The sequence below is a fragment of the Anopheles nili genome, chromosome 3 (genome assembly GCF_943737925.1).
Source record: "Anopheles nili chromosome 3, idAnoNiliSN_F5_01, whole genome shotgun sequence".
NCBI classification, from domain to species: Eukaryota; Metazoa; Arthropoda; class Insecta; order Diptera; family Culicidae; genus Anopheles; species Anopheles nili.
This window is the reverse complement of record NC_071292.1, coordinates 58,359,201-58,378,880: the sequence shown is the minus strand read 5'-3', so window position 1 is coordinate 58,378,880 and position 19,680 is coordinate 58,359,201. Positions and strand designations below refer to the sequence as shown.

Genomic DNA, 19,680 nt, shown 5'->3' with positions numbered 1-19,680 from the left:
AAATCGCAAACCAACCATCTCCGGTAAATGGAAACATTCTGCCCGAGGCCGGAAGTACGGTGCGCAAAAGAAAAACACCTTCAAAGGGCATCTTGATCGTGCGAAGGAAATAATGCGCCGCTGCGAGTGGAGCTTAAGCCAACGGTCCTAATCCACATCTAATCGGATTGAGTGCGCGGGGCGAGTGGTTTCATCGAACGGGAAGGGAAACAAAATGATAAAGTTCGGCACGTTCCGAGCGGTGGTGGTACCAACCGGTGGAAGCAGAAAAAAAACTAACCATCTTACGTCCACGATATGGTGCGGATCCCCAACGGGGTCTTCGGGAAAGTTTCATCGAGCAAACGAAACGTTGACGGTGCCAGTCAATTCTTTCTGTTGCTGGCAGGCTCGATGAAGCTTTCAGTAAAGACACGAGCGAAAGAAAGAGCCCATCAAATCAGCTCGCCGGAGATGGGCTTCCGGTGTTGGTTTTGCTTTGTTTCATCGGCGCTCTCGGGCCGGGTGTCGATGACGGCGAGGTAGCGCTCAGGAAAAGATTCGCAATTTAATGCCATTCTACGACCGTGTTCATAATTAATGTGCGAAAAGTGTGATAATTCTGTCGATAAATATTTACCGCACTTCCGGCGGAACAAATAGTGAACCGGAAAAGGGCGCATGGGTAGCTGGTAGAGCCGTGGAATCAATCGTGGCCGCTTTCAACACGAAACAGAAGCATCGGGGGAACTTTAATCAGATGGAGGAGGAGGAGGAGAGCTAAAAAGAACCCAATAAGAGTAACGTGGGGTGGGAGAGAAAAAAAAACACAGCTCGGTGGGAGGTACTGCCGGTTTATGTGCTGAGTACATAAACTGTTTCCTCGTCAGCTATGTGCTCGTGCGGACGTGTAAGCCCACGCAGGACGAACAAACTCGAGTACGGTCTCATCAAACGATGTGGGGTATACTTATCGATACTGGAAGAGACCAATCACGCTAATCCTTGCGGCAATGGGAAATGAGAGTGTGTTTTCCGCATCCGGTGCTTGGCCGGGTGGATGGAAATTAAAGAGGGAAACTTTTTCTCTATGCCACAAAATGGCTTTTTTTTTCTCGCTTACCACCAATAATGGTTGAGTATTGTAATGATGAGCTGACGGCGAAATGAAACCCAATTCTTGTCGATATGATTGATGAAACGGAAGCGACAAAATCGCGTACTGTTTGTTTAAGACGCTGGTTTTGGTATTAAAGTATCAAAAGTCCATTAGAGGTTGTTGCGTCATGGGAAATCGCATCAAACGGGACTGTAATAAGTGAAACTCTGAAAGGACTCTTTAGAGTCTTGTTTTTATATTATTTAGTCGAATCTAAGCTCAAAATGTAAAGAAAAAATTGCAAATCAATCGTTACGTATGCGAATTTCTATCTACTTTCATTCAATTAAATTACATTCACTGAGCATGTCTGGAAAAATTCGTTGAATATATTACCACCTGCATGTATTACCAACGACCATATTCAGCTCATAAACCCGCTTATCGAGGTGCGACCATATTTATAGCATGCATTAGCAGATGCATGTGAAATGCATGGCTCTTAAAAAAAGTAAGCACCAATAAAAGCGAGAGAAACAGCGAGGGAAAAGCTGGATTTGATGTATCAGCTAGATAACAGCCGCAGATAACAGCTTGAGTGGAACAAAGGATGTGGAAAATAAAAAGATAACTCCATATCTATGCCCACAAAGGGATGGATACTTCTCTGCGGCTTTCGCTTTTATTTCCCGCTGTTTTTAATCTCCCTTTCAAACGGCTACGAGGGGCATAAATATTTGCCTGTTTGATTAATTTGTCATGCATTTTATAACCGATCGTTGCACATTGTTACGGCGCATTCCAGCCTCATTTTGGTTTTGTCCAACGATGGACAAAAGCGGCAGCTCATGGATGTGCCACTGTAGGTATCGATTGGACCGCACATGATTTGTCAGCCCTCGCGTAACAACCCTCGGCATACAATTGCAAGCAGTGCAAATGCACGCAACGCAACTCTGAATCACCGCGGTGATGGGTGATTTATGAGTCACACATCGTCCACTCGATGAGTAGCTCGGTGTGAAGATTTCGATTGGAAAACCACCCTCCACTGTCAGTGGACGTTTAGTGGCTTTAACGTTTCCTGCATGCTCCATAACAGCCGCCAGCATTAAAGCGCACCGCACCGTGGTAGAACTCATAAATCTCTCGCCGTGAGAATCTGCTCACCCTCCATTATTCATTCAACACCTTTGCCGAATGGCGTGTTCCACGTGGTCGGAGGGGTGCCATGAATACACGGGCCACTCGAGAACTCTCAACGTCGAGCCTGAACGCTCCATTAGGCGCACATCGTTCGAAGCGCAACGAAAGTTTTGCGAGCGCTTTAAAAGCAGAGTTTACCGGCATTGAAAGGCGCATTGTTGGCAAACGCCCACACTCTGCCTGTCGGGAAGCGAAACGGGATAGCGCTTGGAGTTTGGGAAAACTATCCGTAAGAGGATGGGGAGAGTCCCGCCGCGGAACCACTCGTGCATGGGAACAGGCAATGGGTGAACGAGCGAGGCCTTATCGCGTTTTGTGCCACACCACACGGGACGATCGATTTCCACGTCCACGGCTGCCAGGACACACCCGGAAGCAGACGGGCCGGTAGTTCCGGTACGGATTGCGAAACGCCATACACCACACACACACACGTATGGCTTGGCTCGATTTGACAGTAAGAACTTCCGCCCGAGCCTGGCGCAGTGGTGTGAAGGACGCTGATAAAGGACGCTCGTGGCTGTGGTAGAGTTTCATAGTTTGATTATTCTATTATTGAAAATTGCATTCTGCACTCGTTACCGTTACCGGGGCAGCTTCCGGTTCGCGTGGTGGCACAAGGTGCCGAAGAGTGTGTCGATGAATCAATTGCACTGCATCATTGATGCGTTTGTACCGTGGCCATCACGCGTCACGCGATAGCATTGGCTGTGACCTTTTGGGAAGGTTCAACCTGCGAGCTCAACCCTACAGCACAGTAGGCGGTTGCGCCTCGGATCGGTTGGTTGGTCAGCTTGTTTGTTCGAAAAAGCAGAATAAATCCACCGCTGACAGGCCGTCCGCAAACAAAACATGGACCCCACTGTTTTGGGGGGAGCTTTTCGATCAATTAGAATGCCCTCACACCTTCGGTGGTGTGGCTCCAGTCTCATGCAAACTAGCGAAGCGCGTGTGTACATAATTATCCCAACGTAAGCCTGCCTGTTTAATTACGCATGGAGGCAGCTTGTGGTGGCAAATATTTACCACAATCCCAGTGGGCTTTTGGGAAGGCAGAGGGCTTTTGGATGCGAACCGGGCTGGGTTGTTACAAAGCGATTGGACGGGAAATTGCTACTGTTTGCAAAATATCAGCGATTTAGGATAAATTGGCTTTTGTTTTAGCTGCGCTTATGGAACAGAACGGCCGCATTTGGTTTGTGGTTTGTGCGTTTATGCGCCTGGATTCGTTTGCGGGCCGGCTTTCGATTGTCAGCTTCAGCCTACTTTGATTGTTTTGAACGAAGTGCATCGGCACTAATTCGATCGAAATTCATCATTGCGGAATGCGCTGGCTGGTGTTATCACACAGCCAACAATCCGTTGAGTGTTTCACATTTAATTTCATGGTTCACCGGCCAATCGTTTGTAGAAATGGAAGTGCTAGAAAACGGCATAATCCCATATAATACCGTTTCCGGTGATAATAAATAAAAAGCATCACGTTTCAACGCTCGCAATATGGAACGATCCGATTCGACGCAGACGAGATGTTCGTAACTTTTAGTCACATGCGGCCAATGATGCTCCGTTATCTATTCGACAATGAATAATGGCGATAGCATTATCGTGCAAAAATGCGAACGTTTTGTTTCAATGGGTGGTAACAACAAAATGAAATGTAATGCATGATAAAAAAAAAGTCTCAAGCACGTGCTTTAAGCGCTCACCCATCGCCTTGTTTTGATAGCAGCTTAGTCAACTGATCACCGCTTATCGATTGGGTTCTTTGCGAAGCGAATCGCTTTCCTACAGCCTGATTAAACCGGTCTCCTCGTGGCTGCTATCGCAGCTGCCCGGCTAAATGCGCGAAACCCAAATCAGCGTCTTTATCGCCCTCCCACGCGCCACAAAGCTCGCGTAAATTGGTGTATTTCTTTGATTCATCTATTTGTTTTTGCTTCTTCTTCTAGAAACTCCCACAGACGGCGGCATGCCTGCGGGTTATGACTCACGCGGGAGCATCCCCATCGAGCTGTGTTTATCTTATCTCGCCGGCTGGGCGAGACCGTGCGCCCGAATTTTCCTCCACCTTGTTGGTCCCGTGATTGCCGGAAGGTAGCCAATTTCCGGTAATGCGATATGGGAAACATCGCCGGGTGTTTTCGTCGCAGCCAAACACACACACCCACACACCTGCACACGGACGCGGGCGCGGACAATTGATAATCGCGCCTCTGATAAGCTCCGAGGGTGGCATCGATTGCCATGTGAAAAAGTCCCCTCGAGGGTGCCATCGTTAGTCATTGCGAGCCGAGCGTTTCCGGCAGCAACATCGGTGGGACGTGGAACGCAACCAGCGAGCAGCTAACCCGCACTTCGAACAGGTGGGCGCGCATATCGAGAGGTTTGTAGTGTGGTTCGTTTGGTGTTTGTTTGTTGTTTTTGCTCAAAAGGATATACGAGACATTTTGTGTAATTGTTCGGAAACGAACTGATTGCTCCTATTAAAGTGCTCACTGCGTGTGAGATATGTGAGAAGGATCATAAAATATGGATGGCTTTGCTCGAACCCCGGTTGGATCATTAGTATCCTTTGGTGACTAGTGACGCTGTCGCTTCGAACAAAGTTACAAATAATGTAGAATAGAAACTATGTGTCACGTGGTGTCGTATTTTTTCCTCATTTGAATCATTTGTTCTAGGCACACTGACAAGTGAATTGAAAAAAAAAACCTCATTCAGATGAGTGTATCGTGTATGTTATAAAACTGACTTTATAATTGGTGAGAAAATGTCAGAAAAGTGAGCTTTAGCTTTCCCTTTTGGCTCTTGCACCCATCAACGATAGATCGTTGCGAACAATCGCGTAAAAGTCATTTGTCTTGGTCACGTTACTGCGATAAGATCCCTTCGGGGCTAAAATCACACCCTAACCGATGTCTCCCTACTATCTATCACAGGGCCCCGCTATCTGTCCGCTAGCATACGCAAAAATGGCAACTAGCAACTGGGAGAAGTTTGTGCTTCTTCTCTGGAAGAATTGGATCCTGCAAAAGCGACACATCGTACAGACGCTTTTTGAGGTCCTCGTACCGGTGCTATGCTGCTCAATACTACTGCTCGTACGTGGACTCGTCGATCCAAAATTCGTCGATCGCAATACGGTGTTTGAACCGCTCGAAACCGATCGGATCACGCAGGTCGGCAACCTGACCACGGACTACAAGCTCGCCTACTCCCCCCGGAACGAGCTGCTCGAGGAAGTCATCCGGGAAGCGGTCCGATCGTTGAATGAGAACGATCCAGAGACGCGGTTGAGTTATGCCTCATTTACGGATGCTCGCGAGATGGAGGGTGTGATTGTGGAATCGGCGTACCTCGCCGGGGTCGAATTTGATGCCACTTTCGCCAACTGGACGTTGGGTGATGCTGTGCCGGATAGCTTAACCTTTGCTGTGCGTTTTCCCGGCGAGTTGCGTGTCGAGGAAGGTCAGTTCTCAAACTGGCAGACCAACCTGCTGGTGGTACCATTTTCTCCGCGCCTTCGCAACCCGGACGAAACCGATGGTGGATCACCGAGTTACTACAAGGAAGGCTTTCTGGCCATTCAGGGGGCTGTTTCGCGAGCCCTTTTGGGCAGGCGTTTGGGAGGAGTGTCGTTGCCAACGGTGCACATACAGCGGTACCCGTATCCGCCGTACTACGACGATGCGATCCTTGAGGCACTGCAGCAACTGCTTGCGCTCATCATCGTTATCTCGTTTTTCTACACCTGCGTTAACACGGTGAAGTACATCACGATCGAGAAGGAGAAGCAGCTCAAGGAAGCCATGAAGATCATGGGCCTTTCGAACTGGCTGCACTGGACGGCGTGGTTTGTGAAGTGTCTCATTCTCCTGACCGTGTCTCTGTCGCTCATCACGATTCTACTATGTGTAGGTTTTCCACCGTGAAGTTTTCAGCATGAAAACACCCTGTTAACGGTTCGTGTCTCTGCAGGTCCCCTTCAGCTCGGCAGCCATCTTAGAAAACTCCGACTGGACGCTTGTCTGGTTTTTCTTCTTCGTATTCAGCATCACGACGATCTGCTACTGCTTCATGATCAGCGTGTTTTTCAGCAAAGCAAACACTGCTGCCGGAATCGCGGGGCTGCTGTGGTTCGTGTCACAGCTTCCGTTCAACGTGTCGCAGCAAAACTACGACGAAATGGGTACGGGTGCAAAGCTAGCTCTCTGTCTGCTCTCCAACTCCGCCATGTCACTGGGCATGTTCTTGACCATCCGGCTGGAAGCGACCGCATCGGGTTTGCGCTGGTCAAACCTTTTTGAACCGGCCACCATCGACGATGGGTTCAACGTGGGTTTGGCGATGATCATGTTGTTGGTTGATGCTGCGATCTATCTGCTGATCGCGCTTTACGTCGAACAGGTGATGCCTGGAGAGTTTGGTGTGGCAAGGCCATGGTACTTTCCGTTCACGAAGGAGTTCTGGGTTGGTAATGGCAAGCCATCACACGAAACGCTGTTCAATCGGGACGAGCGACCAGCGTCCACGGAATCCCGATACATCGAGCAAGATCCGGCCGGGTATGCTGGCATCGAGATCACGCAACTGCGCAAAGTGTACAAAGGCAAAAAGGCGGCAGTGGAAGGACTCAACCTTCGGATGTACGAAAACCAGATCTGCGTTCTGCTCGGACACAATGGTGCCGGAAAAACGACGACAATGTCCATGCTGACGGGTGTGTTTTCGCCGACCTCAGGAACGGCTCTCATCAATGGGCACGATATCCGCACCGACATCGGTGGAGTTCGATCGTCGCTAGGACTTTGCCCGCAGCATAACGTGCTCTTCGATGAGATGACGGTGGATGAGCATTTGCGGTTTTTCTCGCGCTTGAAAGGTGTACCAGTCGCGGCGGTCGGTGAGGAGATCGATCGATATCTAAAGATGCTTGAGCTGGTGGATAAGCGCGGTGCTCAATCGCACACCCTATCTGGGGGAATGAAGCGAAAGCTGGCTGTCGGAATGGCACTGTGCGGTGGCTCGAAGGTCGTTTTGCTCGATGAGCCCACTTCCGGTATGGATCCGTCCGCTCGACGAGCCCTATGGAACCTTCTGCAAAAGGAAAAGCAACACCGCACGATGCTGCTGTCGACGCACTTTATGGATGAGGCGGACGTGCTCGGAGACCGGATAGCGATCATGGCGGAAGGTAAGCTGAAGGCCGTCGGATCGCCATTTTTCCTCAAGAAATCGTTCGGTGTCGGGTATCGGTTGATCTGCGTGAAGGATGCGCACTGCGATAAGCAACGGTTGTTGGGCATTTTGCGGAAGTACATCCCGGATGTGACGATCGACACGGATATCGGGTCGGAGTTGTCGTTCATCCTGAAGGAGGACTATCTGGATGTGTTCCAGCGGTTGCTGCAGGACATCGAACAGCAAATGGTGAGCTGTGGGATTACGAGCTACGGAATATCGCTCACAACGATGGAGGAAGTTTTTCTCAAGTAAGTGGTCATGATGAGAGCTGATGATGAGGTGCCAGTACAACGGTTGCTATGGTAATGGTTTCCCTTGTTTTTAGAGCCGGTAGTGATAGCTTTGAAGAAGCGGAAACCCACAGTAATGGCTCACACATTGTCGAGGGAACGAATGAAGAATGTAAGTGATAGTGCTCCGCGTGTCTCGAGCGTCGTGGTAATTACTAAATGACCGCTGGTACTTTCCTAACAGATGCACTTGAACGGCTTCACTTGCTGACCGGTAAGGAGCTGTTGTTCAACCAGATAAAAGCACAGGTACTGAAGAAGTACCTCTCAACTATCCGCGCCTACATTCAACTGGCCATGATGTTTGCCATACCGATATTCTACGTTTGCATCACGTTCGTCATCACGAGAAGTATCTCCGCCAGCAAGGATCTTCCGTCGCTGGACATTACGATGGATTCGTACGAGAAAGCGATCACCGTGCTGGAGAGTGCCGATGGAGACACCGGTAGGGTCCAGGCGTTCCAGAACATGTTTGCGGATCGCGGTGGTTTAGTGACGATCGGCGAGGACATTACGGAGTACATTATTCGTAAGGTACGCAGCATAATGTGACACGTGGTAGGATTATACGCGCTCTCATGAATTATCTTTGATTCTAGTCGAAGGAAGACATTGCGTCAGTGAACACGCGGTACTACGTGGGTGCGACTATCTCGAGTTCGTCACCGTACGTCGGTTGGTTCAACAATAAGGCTTTCCACACGGCTCCACTTGCGCTCAACCTGATCTACAATGCCATCCTGCAGGCCGAATGTCCTCAGTGCCGGTTGAACGTGATTAACAAACCCTTACCGTACCGGTTAGATACACAACTGGAGAAGCTCAACACGGGACTGAACGCTGGTTTTCAGCTCGCGTTCAACACCGGTTCCGCGATGGCGTTCGTATCCGCCCTGTACATCATCTTCTACATCAAGGAGCGGGCATCTCGCGCCAAACTGCTGCAGTTCGTCAGTGGCACCAACGTGACGCTATTCTGGGCGACAGCTTTCGTGTGGGACTATCTGCTTTTCGTGGTGAACTGTCTGGTTTACATCGCGACGGTGGCCATCTTCCAGGAGGAGGGTTGGTCATCGTTCGATGAGCTTGGGCGTGCGTTCTTGCTGCTGCTGTTCTTCGGCTTCGCGGCACTTCCGGTGACGTATCTGTTCTCGTTTCTGTTCCAAGTTCCGGCAACCGGGTTCGTGCGCATGTTACTGCTGAACGTGCTGTCCGGTGCGATCTTTTTCACCACGGTCAACATTCTTAAGTTCAAGGGAATCGATTTGAACGATGTGGCCGAGGCGCTCGAGTGGGTGTTTATGTTTTTCCCCAGCTTCGTGCTGAGCCACGGGTTGAACAGCCTTAATGGGGCTTCCAGCACGGCCACCTTCTGCACGCGGTTGTGTGAACTGCAGGGACCGAAGTGTAATGTGAACGATTTGTGCGGATTTAACGCTCAGTGCTGCGATTTGGAGGTGTTTTCTTTCGGTAAAGTCGGCATCGTACGGAACCTGCTGTTTTGTGTGCTGATAGGATGCGTCAGTTTCGGGCTGTTGTTCGGGCTGGAGTATGGCATCGTACAGAGGTTTTTCCGCCGGAAATCGAAGGCCATCGCACCATCCTCAGATGGCGCGGGCTCGATCACCGAAGAAGATTCAGATGTGGTGGTGGAAAAGCGACGAATTCAGAATCTCACCAGGGCGGAGATCGATGCCCACAACTTGCTGTTGCACGATTTGACGAAGAACTATGGCAACTTCCAGGCGGTGAACAAGTTGTCGATTGGCATCCATCATTCCGAGTGCTTCGGTCTGCTCGGTATCAATGGAGCGGGCAAAACGACCACCTTCAAGATGATGACCGGTGACGAGGAAATTTCGTCTGGTGACGCCTGGGTTAAAGGTATCAGCCTGCGCACGGACATGAACCAAGCGCACCGACAGATTGGCTACTGTCCGCAGTTTGACGCATTGCTGGAGGATCTGACCGGTCGCGAGACGTTGCGTATATTTGCGCTTTTGCGAGGAGTGCGTCCAGAAGAGGTAAAACACGTGTCCTACACCTTGGCCGAACAGCTCAACTTCATGAAGCATCTGGACAAGCGCACGAAGGCGTACAGTGGGGGCAACAAGCGTAAGCTCAGCACAGCGTTGGCTTTGATGGGAAATCCTTCGGTGGTGTACCTGGATGAGCCAACAACCGGTATGGATCCGGGAGCGAAGCGCCAATTCTGGGACGTCATTTGCAAGGTACGCAACACCGGCAAATCGATCGTGCTCACGTCACACAGCATGGAAGAGTGTGAAGCGCTCTGCACCAGACTCGCCATCATGGTGAATGGCGAGTTCAAGTGTCTCGGTTCGACGCAACACCTGAAGAACAAATTTTCCAAAGGTTTCCTGCTAACCGTGAAGGTAACTCGAGGATCTGTGGATGCCCAGCAGAAGCGCGTCAGCGGAGTAAAGGAGTTTGTGACGAGTCGCTTTAGCGGTGCCGTTCTTAAGTGAGTTTTTTCTTTGATTAGCTATGGAATCAGGTTGGAATCAGTTTTCAATTTGCATTTGGTGCTTTTTTCTATCCCTTGTGCAGAGAGGAATACGAGGACTCGCTTACATTCCACATACCGGTCACGGATCTGAAATGGTCACAGATGTTCGGCCTGATGGAAAGCTCCAAGCAGGCGCTGGAAATCGAAGACTACGCTCTCGGTCAAACGTCACTCGAGCAGGTGTTCCTGTTTTTCACCAAATACCAGCGTGTCACAGAGTGACAGGATGGAAGATATTATACTAAGCATTAGTCCGTTAAGTGCAAAATGGAACTATATTTTCGTAAATAAATATTTAAGATGTTTGTAACATGTGAAACATTATTGTTGACCTTACTTTAGTATGCTAAGTAGGCCGTGACATTAGCATGCCTCTAATATCGTTGTAAATATTGTACATTTACTTTGACAGACAGTGTTTCGTCAATCAATATTTGTTTATCGCAGTGCAATTTCGGCGAGCCTGTTAGATTTTTTTTTGTTTAGTAAATCTCACTTACGTGTCGTGTGGTTATTCTGAAAATTAACGGTGTGTCTCGTTTGGCATACCTGCAATGTACAAGAGATGGTATTTTGTGTTAATACACCACTGAATTCCGCGCAAGGTAGGAATAATTCATGGAATAAATGATGCATATGAATATTTTCCGTGGCATACATTGTACGCACCCCAATGATGGCTGTAATGTTTTGTGTGCGGTTACAGTGGGTGGAGATAAGCAACTAATGATTGTGCCATTTGTGATCCATCCATTCGATGAGGCCCTCCCCTGAGGCACGAGTTCACATTGTCGTTGGATCATAAAATCGTGCGTTTTTATATTCCCAAGCCCACCCCCACGTGGAATGTCACTGCCAGTGTGTTTGAATAATATAAAACCAACGGGTCAGGGTGACGCCATAACGCGTTGCGCAGGTGAAATCATCAGCCCACCGGCATTGGGCGGCAAATAAATGAAAAAGGAAATGAAAAGAAAAAAGGCTTCTCAAGGACCTCCGCCAGGGTCACGCACGATAGGATGGGCATCGATTTTAGGGTGGAAAAATCAATTTTCCAAGGTGGCGCTAGGGACCCTTCAAACGTGAGCGCAGGACACTGGGAGTGTTTTGAACGCCCCATTCGCTCAGCGGTGACCATGTGTTTAGTGACGTTAGCAAGCAGGCAACGTTTGAGAGAGCGAACAGGGTTTTATCAGCACCAACCCCCCGGTAATGATGACGCGGGCCGGCCTTTGGCTACACGCAAACAATGCTACCTTCAACTTTGCGTCTCGCGTGGGCGAACACGAGCCAAGGGAAAACGCGTGTGTAGAGCGAAAAAAATGTGCTTAGTAATGTCCGCGAACTCGGCTACTAGTGGCGTGTGCGATGCTAGTAGCACGCCAGCCTGCTAGTGTTGGTGGAGTAGATACGGCAACTCTCGGTAGCGATTTGTTGATAAACAGTCGTACGGCTGGTGCAATTACGGACTGGCTCCGGAGAGGACGGTCGCCGTTTCGAATTGATTGGCCACACAATCAGTTCAGTGCGGACGAGCGGCTAGTGTTGGTCACACAACACGTCGTAGACCTTTTCGCGTAAAGCGGATATTTGCTGAGGTCGTGTGGAAAAGGTTCAAACGTGTAACAACCCAAGCTGCCCACTGCCACTGGTCTTGGAAAAACGAGAAACCTGGGGCCGTTCCAGAACGCGCTGTGACGCACTTGCAAGGTACACCGCAAACGTGGTCAGATAAACCGTTGGTTGATGTCGGTTTCCTGCGTAAGAGAATGTTCCCGACGAGCTGATAAGAGAGAAACACTCACTGCCGCACGCATAAATGTTGACAAATGTGAATTCCATAAGGAAAACATACGGCCGTCGGTGGAAAAAAGAGTGATGAAAGTTGACATCTCATTTCGGTTTTCCCGCCCCATTACGATGTGTCACGTTTAATAATGCAGTGAGATAATTTGAGAGCGGTTCAAGGTTACAGTACAGTGACGTGTGTTTCGGGGTGGATAAATGTCCATCCATCATCGGGGTGATGTTTTGAGCAGGAGTGAAGAATAGCTTTTTCGGCACCTTTTATGTCACACTTCCAAATGGAGCTTCTAATTGGTGTCGCCATATTCGTTGAACGGTGAACGAAAATTGAAGCGAAAATCAGCATGAAGGTTAAACCGTGTGGGATCGAGACGCACAGGTTAATTATATTTTCGCCTCACTGAAGACCTGCTGCTAGTTAAAACGTGTTGTTTGAGGGTCTCTAGCAATGGTGAAATTATTTAGCACATTTTGAAGTGTACTAAATTGCGCTGATCATTGCGCGTGATTCATTCGCATGTGCGTATCTTATCGGTTTGTTATCAGATGCGTTTATCAACCACACCACGGCTGTGCGTATCGGTGCTAAAACTCATCAAAAGCCAATTACTTTACGAACGTGTTTGTATACATCGACGATAACGTGTAGCGTGTAAGAGCGGTTTATTTTTCGCGATTGTGATAAGACATGCGTTCATTGTTTTAAAGCGAACTTTGGTTGATTTCTCAAACGTTTCCTAGATACCTATTTCTGCGGTACTTTACCGCACCTGAGTGCTTTACCGCAGCGCAGTTTGAAGCATAAGTGGCTGCATTTTATCCCTTTGCTTTTTCGATCATTAACCCCGTGCAGATCGCCTTCTAAGTTCCTTACGATGGCGTCCACCTCGCGGTGGAGCAAATTTGTGTTGCTGCTATGGAAGAACTGGATCATCCAGAAGCGCCACTACATCCAGACGATGTTCGAGATTCTGATACCGGTGTTTTGCTGCGCCATGCTGATCATCGTTCGCGGTTTGGTCGACCCGGACGAGGTGCTCGAACCGACCATCTTCGACGAGCTGCATGTAGGATCGTTGAGCGAGCTTGAATTTGGTACGTTAGTTTCGAAAGGCGATCGCTGCGCACGTTCGACGAGTTTGTGTGATGTTGATTTTCCTGCTCAGCTTTTCCTCCCGTGTCATTCAGTGTGGCGTATTCACCACAAAACGAGGTGCTGGAAGGACTACTTCAGGACGCTTTGCAGCGCGAAATCGTTGGCTTACGGCAGATTTTCCTATTTCCCACGGAGAACGCTCGCGAGCTGGAGAGTTTACTGATGCAGCGCAATTACATCTGTGGAATAGAATTCCCGGACAGCTATGCGGTATGTTTGGAGCGATCCAAACGTAGCGCGTACACCATTCTTATTAAAATATGCTTTCCGATTACTCGCCGCTTAGAATAGTACCGTGTTGCCGCAGAAGCTGCAGTATGCGTTGCGCTTTCCTGGTGAGCTGCGTTTCACCAGTTGGACGTTTGGAAACTGGCGCACCAACTTTATGGTCGTCCCGTTTGTGCAGGGTTTGAGAAATGCAAACCAATCGGATGGAGGCATTCCGAGCTATCTGCGGGAAGGATTCCTCTCGATGCAAGCTGCCGTTTCGAGGGCATTCATTCGCAGGCAAGAGCCTTGGATCAATCTACCGAACGTGTATCTGCGGGTGAGTTGCCGATGATCTCGGAAAGGATCTCGGGAAGAACAGCGTTTCAATAGTTTTATCCTTTTTGTATTGTAGCGCTATCCCTACCCACCATATTACGAGGATCTGGTGCTGGTGGCGATGGAACGCCTGCTGCCCATGATCATTTTGATATCGTTCTTCTACACCTGCATCAATACGGTGAAGTACATCACGATCGAGAAGGAGAAGCAGCTTAAGGAAGCTATGAAAATCATGGGCCTGCCAAACTGGCTGCACTGGACGGCGTGGTTCGTGCGGTGTTTAGTTCTGTTGCTTATTACCATCTCCTTGCTGGTGTTCCTGATGAGTGTAAGTCGAGGATTCATTGTTTTACATCTGATGCTTACCTTCTCAAGCGTGCTCTCATTTGTAGGCTAACTTGACATCGAATACTGATCTGTCTGTGATTGAGTACGCCGACTGGTCGGTGTTGTGGTTTTTCTTCCTCACGTACATCCTTGTAACAATATGCTTCTGTTTCATGATGAGCGTGTTCTTCAACAAAGGTATGGCGGTGGTTGAGCGTGCACGAATGTCACCAACAAATGCTAATGTTATCGGAATTATCCTGCTCCTTTTGCAGCTAACACCGCGGCTGGTATCGCGGGGCTGATGTGGTTCCTGTTTGCGATACCATTTCAAATCGCCGTGCCAAACTACGACGAGATGGCCATGGGGACGAAGCTCGTCTCGAGTCTCCTCTCAAACACGGCCATGTCCTTCGGCATCATGAACATAATCCGCCTCGAGGGCAGCCAGGATGGGTTGCAGTGGAGCAATCTGTTCTCCTCACCGTCGATGGGTGACGATTTCAGCGTCGGGTTGGTGATGGTGATGTTCGTGATCGATGCGCTCCTCTATCTGGCGATCGCGCTATACATCGAACAGGTGATGCCGGGTGAGTTCGGTGTAGCGAAACCATGGAATTTCCTGTTCACCCGTGACTTTTGGAAGCGGAATCGCATCGAGGACGGATGGACGGGTGCACAAAAGGTGGACACGTCGGGGTATTTCGAGCAGGAGCCAAATATCGATCGAGCAGGTGTGAGGATCGTGAACCTTCGCAAGGTGTACGGCAAGAAGGTGGCCGTGGATGGGTTGAACCTGAACATGTTTGACGGACAGATCACGGTGCTGTTGGGGCATAATGGAGCTGGCAAGACGACGACGATGTCCATGCTGACTGGGATGTTTTCACCGACCTCCGGTACGGCCCTCGTGAACGGGTACGACATACGGAAGGACATCGAAGGGGTTCGCTTTTCGCTGGGACTCTGTCCGCAGCACAATGTTCTGTTCAACGAGCTAACCGTAGCGGAGCATTTGAGGTTTTTCTCGCAGCTGAAAGGTATCCCCCGGGATAAGGTGGCCAGTGAAATCGACAAGTATGTCACCCTGCTTGAGCTGGTCGATAAGCGAAACGCTCAATCGCACACCCTGTCTGGGGGCATGAAGCGCAAGCTGGGCGTCGGTATTGCACTGTGTGGTGGCTCTCGAGTCGTTCTTTTGGACGAGCCCACTTCCGGTATGGATCCGTCCGCCCGGCGTGCCCTGTGGGATTTGATACAGAAGGAGAAGGTCGGCCGAACGGTGATCCTGTCGACGCACTTTATGGATGAGGCGGACGTGCTCGGAGATCGGATTGCGATCATGGCCGAAGGGCAGCTGCGCGCGATCGGGTCACCGTTTTTCCTCAAGAAAAACCTTGGCGCCGGGTATCGGCTGATCTGCGTGAAGGAAGCAAACTGTGACAAGCAGCGAGTGCTGGCGATTTTGCGGAAGTACATTCCGGAAGTGCGTGTCGAAACCGACATTGGGACGGAACTATCGTTCGTGTTGCGCGAGGACTACCTGAAGGTGTTCCAGCCAATGCTTGAGGAGCTGGAAGATCAGATGAAAAAATGTGGTATTTCGAGCTACGGCATCTCGCTTACCACGATGGAGGAGGTGTTTTTGCGGTAAGTTAGCAGGAGCTTGTTGTGGAGCGATTGATTTGACTTAATGTGCATGTGTGATGCTTGATTTTTCCAGCGCTGGAAGCGATTCATACAACTCCGAGCATCCATCGACGAAGGACGACAATGAATACATCGATTTGAATGGGAACAGTGATAATTGTAAGCTCCACACGCCGGGACTTAACTCTTTCAGTTGAATAACGTTTACTCCTTTTTGTAGACTCCCTGGAAGGCTTGACGCTGCTGGACGGCTCCAAGCGCCTGTTCCAACAAATCTACGCCCAGTTCTACAAAAAGCTTCTCACAACCATCCGGAGCTGGATAACGCTCACGCTGCAGTTCGTAATTCCCGTGATATTCGTGCTGCTGTCGTACCTGATCTTCCTCAACGCTCAAACTGGGCGAGATCTGCCCGAGCTGGAGATCAACTTCAACCGTTACACCGGTTCCCTGACGGTGTTAGAAACGACACCCGGTCAGGAGGCGGCCACGGAGGCTTTCCGAGAGCGGTTCCGCCTTGAACCACCCGTACATCGGTTGGATGTAACACAACAGGAAATGATCCCCTTCATCCTGAACAGGGTAAGGATAGCGTCTTTGATGGGGTTGGTGATTTTTTGACACATTCGTTCTTTTTCTAGTCCACGCAGGACATTGCGACTTTCAACAACCGGTACTGGGTAGGTGCTTCACTACGCAGCTCTAACTGCACCGCTTGGTTTAACAACAAGGCGTACCACAGTGCTCCGTTGGCAGTGAACTTGATCTACAACGCGCTGCTTCAGTCCGTCTGTTCGAGCTGTGAACTACGGGTCAGCAATAAACCCCTGCCGTACCGATTGGACACGCAACTGCAACGGCTAGAAACTGGAGCTAACGCAGGTTTTCAGCTCGCTTTCAACACCGGTTTTGCGATGGCATTCGTATCTGCGCTGTTCATTCTGTTCTACATCAAAGAGCGAACGACTCGCGCCAAACTGCTGCAATTTGTGAGTGGCGTGAACGTGACCCTCTTCTGGGCGATCTCCTTCCTGTGGGACTACTTGATCTTCGTGCTGTCTTCGCTTGGTTACATCGCGACACTGGCCATCATCCAACAGGACGGTTGGTCCACGTTCGATCAGCTAGGTCGAGTGTTTCTGGTGTTGCTGTTCTACGTCTTCGCCAGCCTGCCCGTGACGTATCTGTTCGCGTACCTTTTCCACGTGCCCGCCACCGGCTTCGTGAAAATGATGCTACTGAACGTGCTCTCTGGTACGATCTTCTTCACCGCCGTGTCACTGTTGCGCTTCGATGGAATCGATCTCCAGAACGTGGCGGATGTGCTGGAGTGGATATTCATGTTCTTCCCGAGCTTCGTGCTAACGCAGAGCATGAACGCACTGAACATGGTCGGTGGCCGGGAGGCTTTATGCCAGCGAGCCTGCGAACAACTCACTTTCTGCACGCCCGATCTCGTGTGTCTGGTAGTGCCGCAGTGTTGCGATACGAGCGCCTTTACGTTCGACACGACAACGGGCATCAATCGCAGTTTGCTGTTCTTCGTCGGCATCGGTGTCGTAGCATTTGCGATCTTGCTGATCGTGGATTACCGCGTGACGAAGAAGATATTCTCCCGAGCCACCCACAGCGAACCAGTTCGGGAAGATGGCGAGCAGGATTCAGATGTGTTGGTGGAAAAACACAAAGTAGCGGCATGCAGCGCAGGCGAGCTGGCCTCGTACAACCTCGTGCTGAAGGAGCTTTCGAAAAGCTACGGCAAGTTCGTGGCAGTCAATAAGCTTTCGATAGGGGTGCGCCATTCCGAGTGCTTCGGGTTGCTCGGTATCAATGGAGCGGGCAAAACGTCCACCTTCAAGATGATGACCGGTGACGAGAACATCACGTCCGGGGATGCGTGGGTGAACGGGATCAACCTGCGCACGGACATGAACCGAGTGCACAAGCAAATCGGCTACTGTCCGCAGTTTGACGCACTGCTCGATGATTTGACGGGGCGAGAAACGTTGCACATTTTTGCGTTGATGCGCGGAGTACGCCGGAAGGAGATCAACGGAGTTTCGCTCACCCTGGCGGAGGAACTGAACTTTACGAAGCATCTGGACAAGCGCACGAAGGCGTACAGTGGGGGCAACAAGCGAAAGCTCAGCACAGCGTTGGCTTTGATGGGAAATCCTTCGGTGGTGTACCTGGACGAGCCAACGACCGGTATGGATCCGGGAGCGAAGCGCCAGTTTTGGAATGTGATTTGTAAGATCCGAAACTCTGGCAAATCGATCGTGCTCACTTCGCACAGCATGGAAGAGTGTGAAGCGCTTTGCACCAGACTAGCCATCATGGTGAATGGCGAGTTCAAATGTCTCGGTTCGACGCAACACCTGAAGAACAAATTTTCCGAGGGTTTCCTGCTGACGGTCAAGACACAGCGAACCCAGCCGGATGCCGCCGAAAAGGTGAAATCGTTCGTTGCTAGTCAGTTCGTGGGAGCCGTTCTGAAGTAAGTACACCGATCGTTGTGTTGATGTTGGTGTCTGATTAAATTATTAATCTTGTTTTTTTTTCTTTTGCTCTTTTTTCCCGCTTCGTCACACACAGGGAAGAGTACCAGGACTCGCTGACGTTTCATATCGCGCGCACGAACCAGCGTTGGTCGGCCATGTTTGGGTTGATGGAAAGTTCAAAGAAGCGGCTCGGCATCGAGGATTACGCGCTCGGGCAGACGACGCTCGAGCAGGTGTTTCTGTTTTTTACCAAGTATCAAAGAGCAACCGAATAGCTGACGGTTCGATGGGCGTAGTGCCATTTGCAAGGACCGCCAATTTATGTGCCACCGAAATTGTGATCAAACAACGCTACAGAGTGTTAATCAAGAGGGGTTTGGGGTTTGTTTTCTCTAGGTATTATCGCCAAGCGAACTATTGACAGCACAGCGCACCGCTGGATGTCGTCTAATCTGTGTGATTGATGTGAAATGAAAAATAAACAATCACTTATCGCCAAAAGCTAAACGGCTCGAAAGCTCCCTGTTGGGAGACAGGGATTATGCCATTGCAACGGTGTGATGACGTGTGACATAGCCGTTGAGAACGATATCCGAACGATGCATAGCTAGCACAGCGCCCCTCAAGAAAGGAAAAACACCCTGTTCGGGAAGATGACAGGACATGCGTTTCTGGTTTGTGTCGGATTAGCTTCATCAATCATCTGCCCTCCTCGGTCGGTCGAGGTGCGATTGAAGCACGGAAAATGAGGAAAAATCGACCTCCCTTACCGTTGCACGTCCGGACCGCTATTCCGCTAACAAGCTGCGTTTGGCGAAAACCGAAACCGATGTGATTAATTTGCGCACTCGGGCTGGACCTGAGAGCTGCAAATGCAATTAATCAATTCTGACAACGCACTTCAGCACTTCGACGGCATGAAAACGGCGTCTGATTACGCGTTTGATTCGTTCCCGCGCGTACCGTTGCGTGAACGCGAATTGGAAGCACAAATTAAAACAAATTCAAAGCACACAGCACTGGGTGGGTGACGAGGCTGTGAAAGAGAAGCACTTCCGTTACACCCGGTATCGATCGATCGGTTTTTCGCGAGGGGGGCTTTAGCTGCATTCGTTCTCACAGATCGAAACAATTCCGCCGTTGCGCTACAGGTGGTTTTCCCGGGTTGGTTTACTGGGTTCGCAATTGAAAAGCACCCCAGCCGGGGGTTTCCCGAGAAGCATTCGGCCCCTTCCGTTGAAGTTGATGAGAAAATCGAACGAACGAACGAACGAACGATCAAAAACGAAAAGCATAGCAATACAAAATCTCGTAAAACTCGTCCTGCCCCGCGTGAC

At 50.0% G+C, this 19,680-nt stretch overlaps 2 protein-coding genes across 2 annotated transcripts; both read left to right on the top strand.

Moving 5' to 3' along the window:
• The first annotated feature begins 5,259 nt into the window (after positions 1-5,259).
• On the top strand, positions 5,260-10,667 carry LOC128722691 (phospholipid-transporting ATPase ABCA3-like). The gene is made up of 6 exons (XM_053816366.1): positions 5,260-6,201; positions 6,266-7,779; positions 7,857-7,933; positions 8,006-8,358; positions 8,424-10,309; positions 10,396-10,667. The coding sequence occupies exons 1-6, from the start codon at positions 5,260-5,262 to the stop codon at positions 10,574-10,576; spliced, it is 4,953 nt and encodes a 1,650-aa protein (XP_053672341.1). The 3' UTR covers positions 10,577-10,667.
• Positions 10,668-13,035: 2,368 nt separating this feature from the next.
• LOC128722693 (phospholipid-transporting ATPase ABCA3-like) lies at positions 13,036-18,772 on the top strand. The gene is made up of 10 exons (XM_053816368.1): positions 13,036-13,255; positions 13,327-13,526; positions 13,603-13,863; positions 13,939-14,193; positions 14,258-14,390; positions 14,468-15,842; positions 15,916-16,001; positions 16,063-16,424; positions 16,484-18,339; positions 18,438-18,772. The coding sequence occupies exons 1-10, from the start codon at positions 13,036-13,038 to the stop codon at positions 18,616-18,618; spliced, it is 4,929 nt and encodes a 1,642-aa protein (XP_053672343.1). The 3' UTR covers positions 18,619-18,772.
• Positions 18,773-19,680: the final 908 nt, after the last annotated feature.

Bases quoted from the DNA above. Each gene is read 5' to 3' on its own strand.
- LOC128722691 (XM_053816366.1), top strand. From the start codon at position 5,260: ATGGCAACTAGCAACTGGGAGAAGTTTGTGCTTCTTCTCTGGAAGAAT. The intron at 7,780-7,856 runs GTAAGTGGTCAT...CCTTGTTTTTAG, and splicing joins ATGGAGGAAGTTTTTCTCAA to AGCCGGTAGTGATAGCTTTG. The intron at 10,310-10,395 runs GTGAGTTTTTTC...TCCCTTGTGCAG, and splicing joins TTTAGCGGTGCCGTTCTTAA to AGAGGAATACGAGGACTCGC.
- LOC128722693 (XM_053816368.1), top strand. From the start codon at position 13,036: ATGGCGTCCACCTCGCGGTGGAGCAAATTTGTGTTGCTGCTATGGAAG. The intron at 14,194-14,257 runs GTAAGTCGAGGA...TCTCATTTGTAG, and splicing joins TGCTGGTGTTCCTGATGAGT to GCTAACTTGACATCGAATAC. The intron at 16,425-16,483 runs GTAAGGATAGCG...TTCTTTTTCTAG, and splicing joins TCCCCTTCATCCTGAACAGG to TCCACGCAGGACATTGCGAC.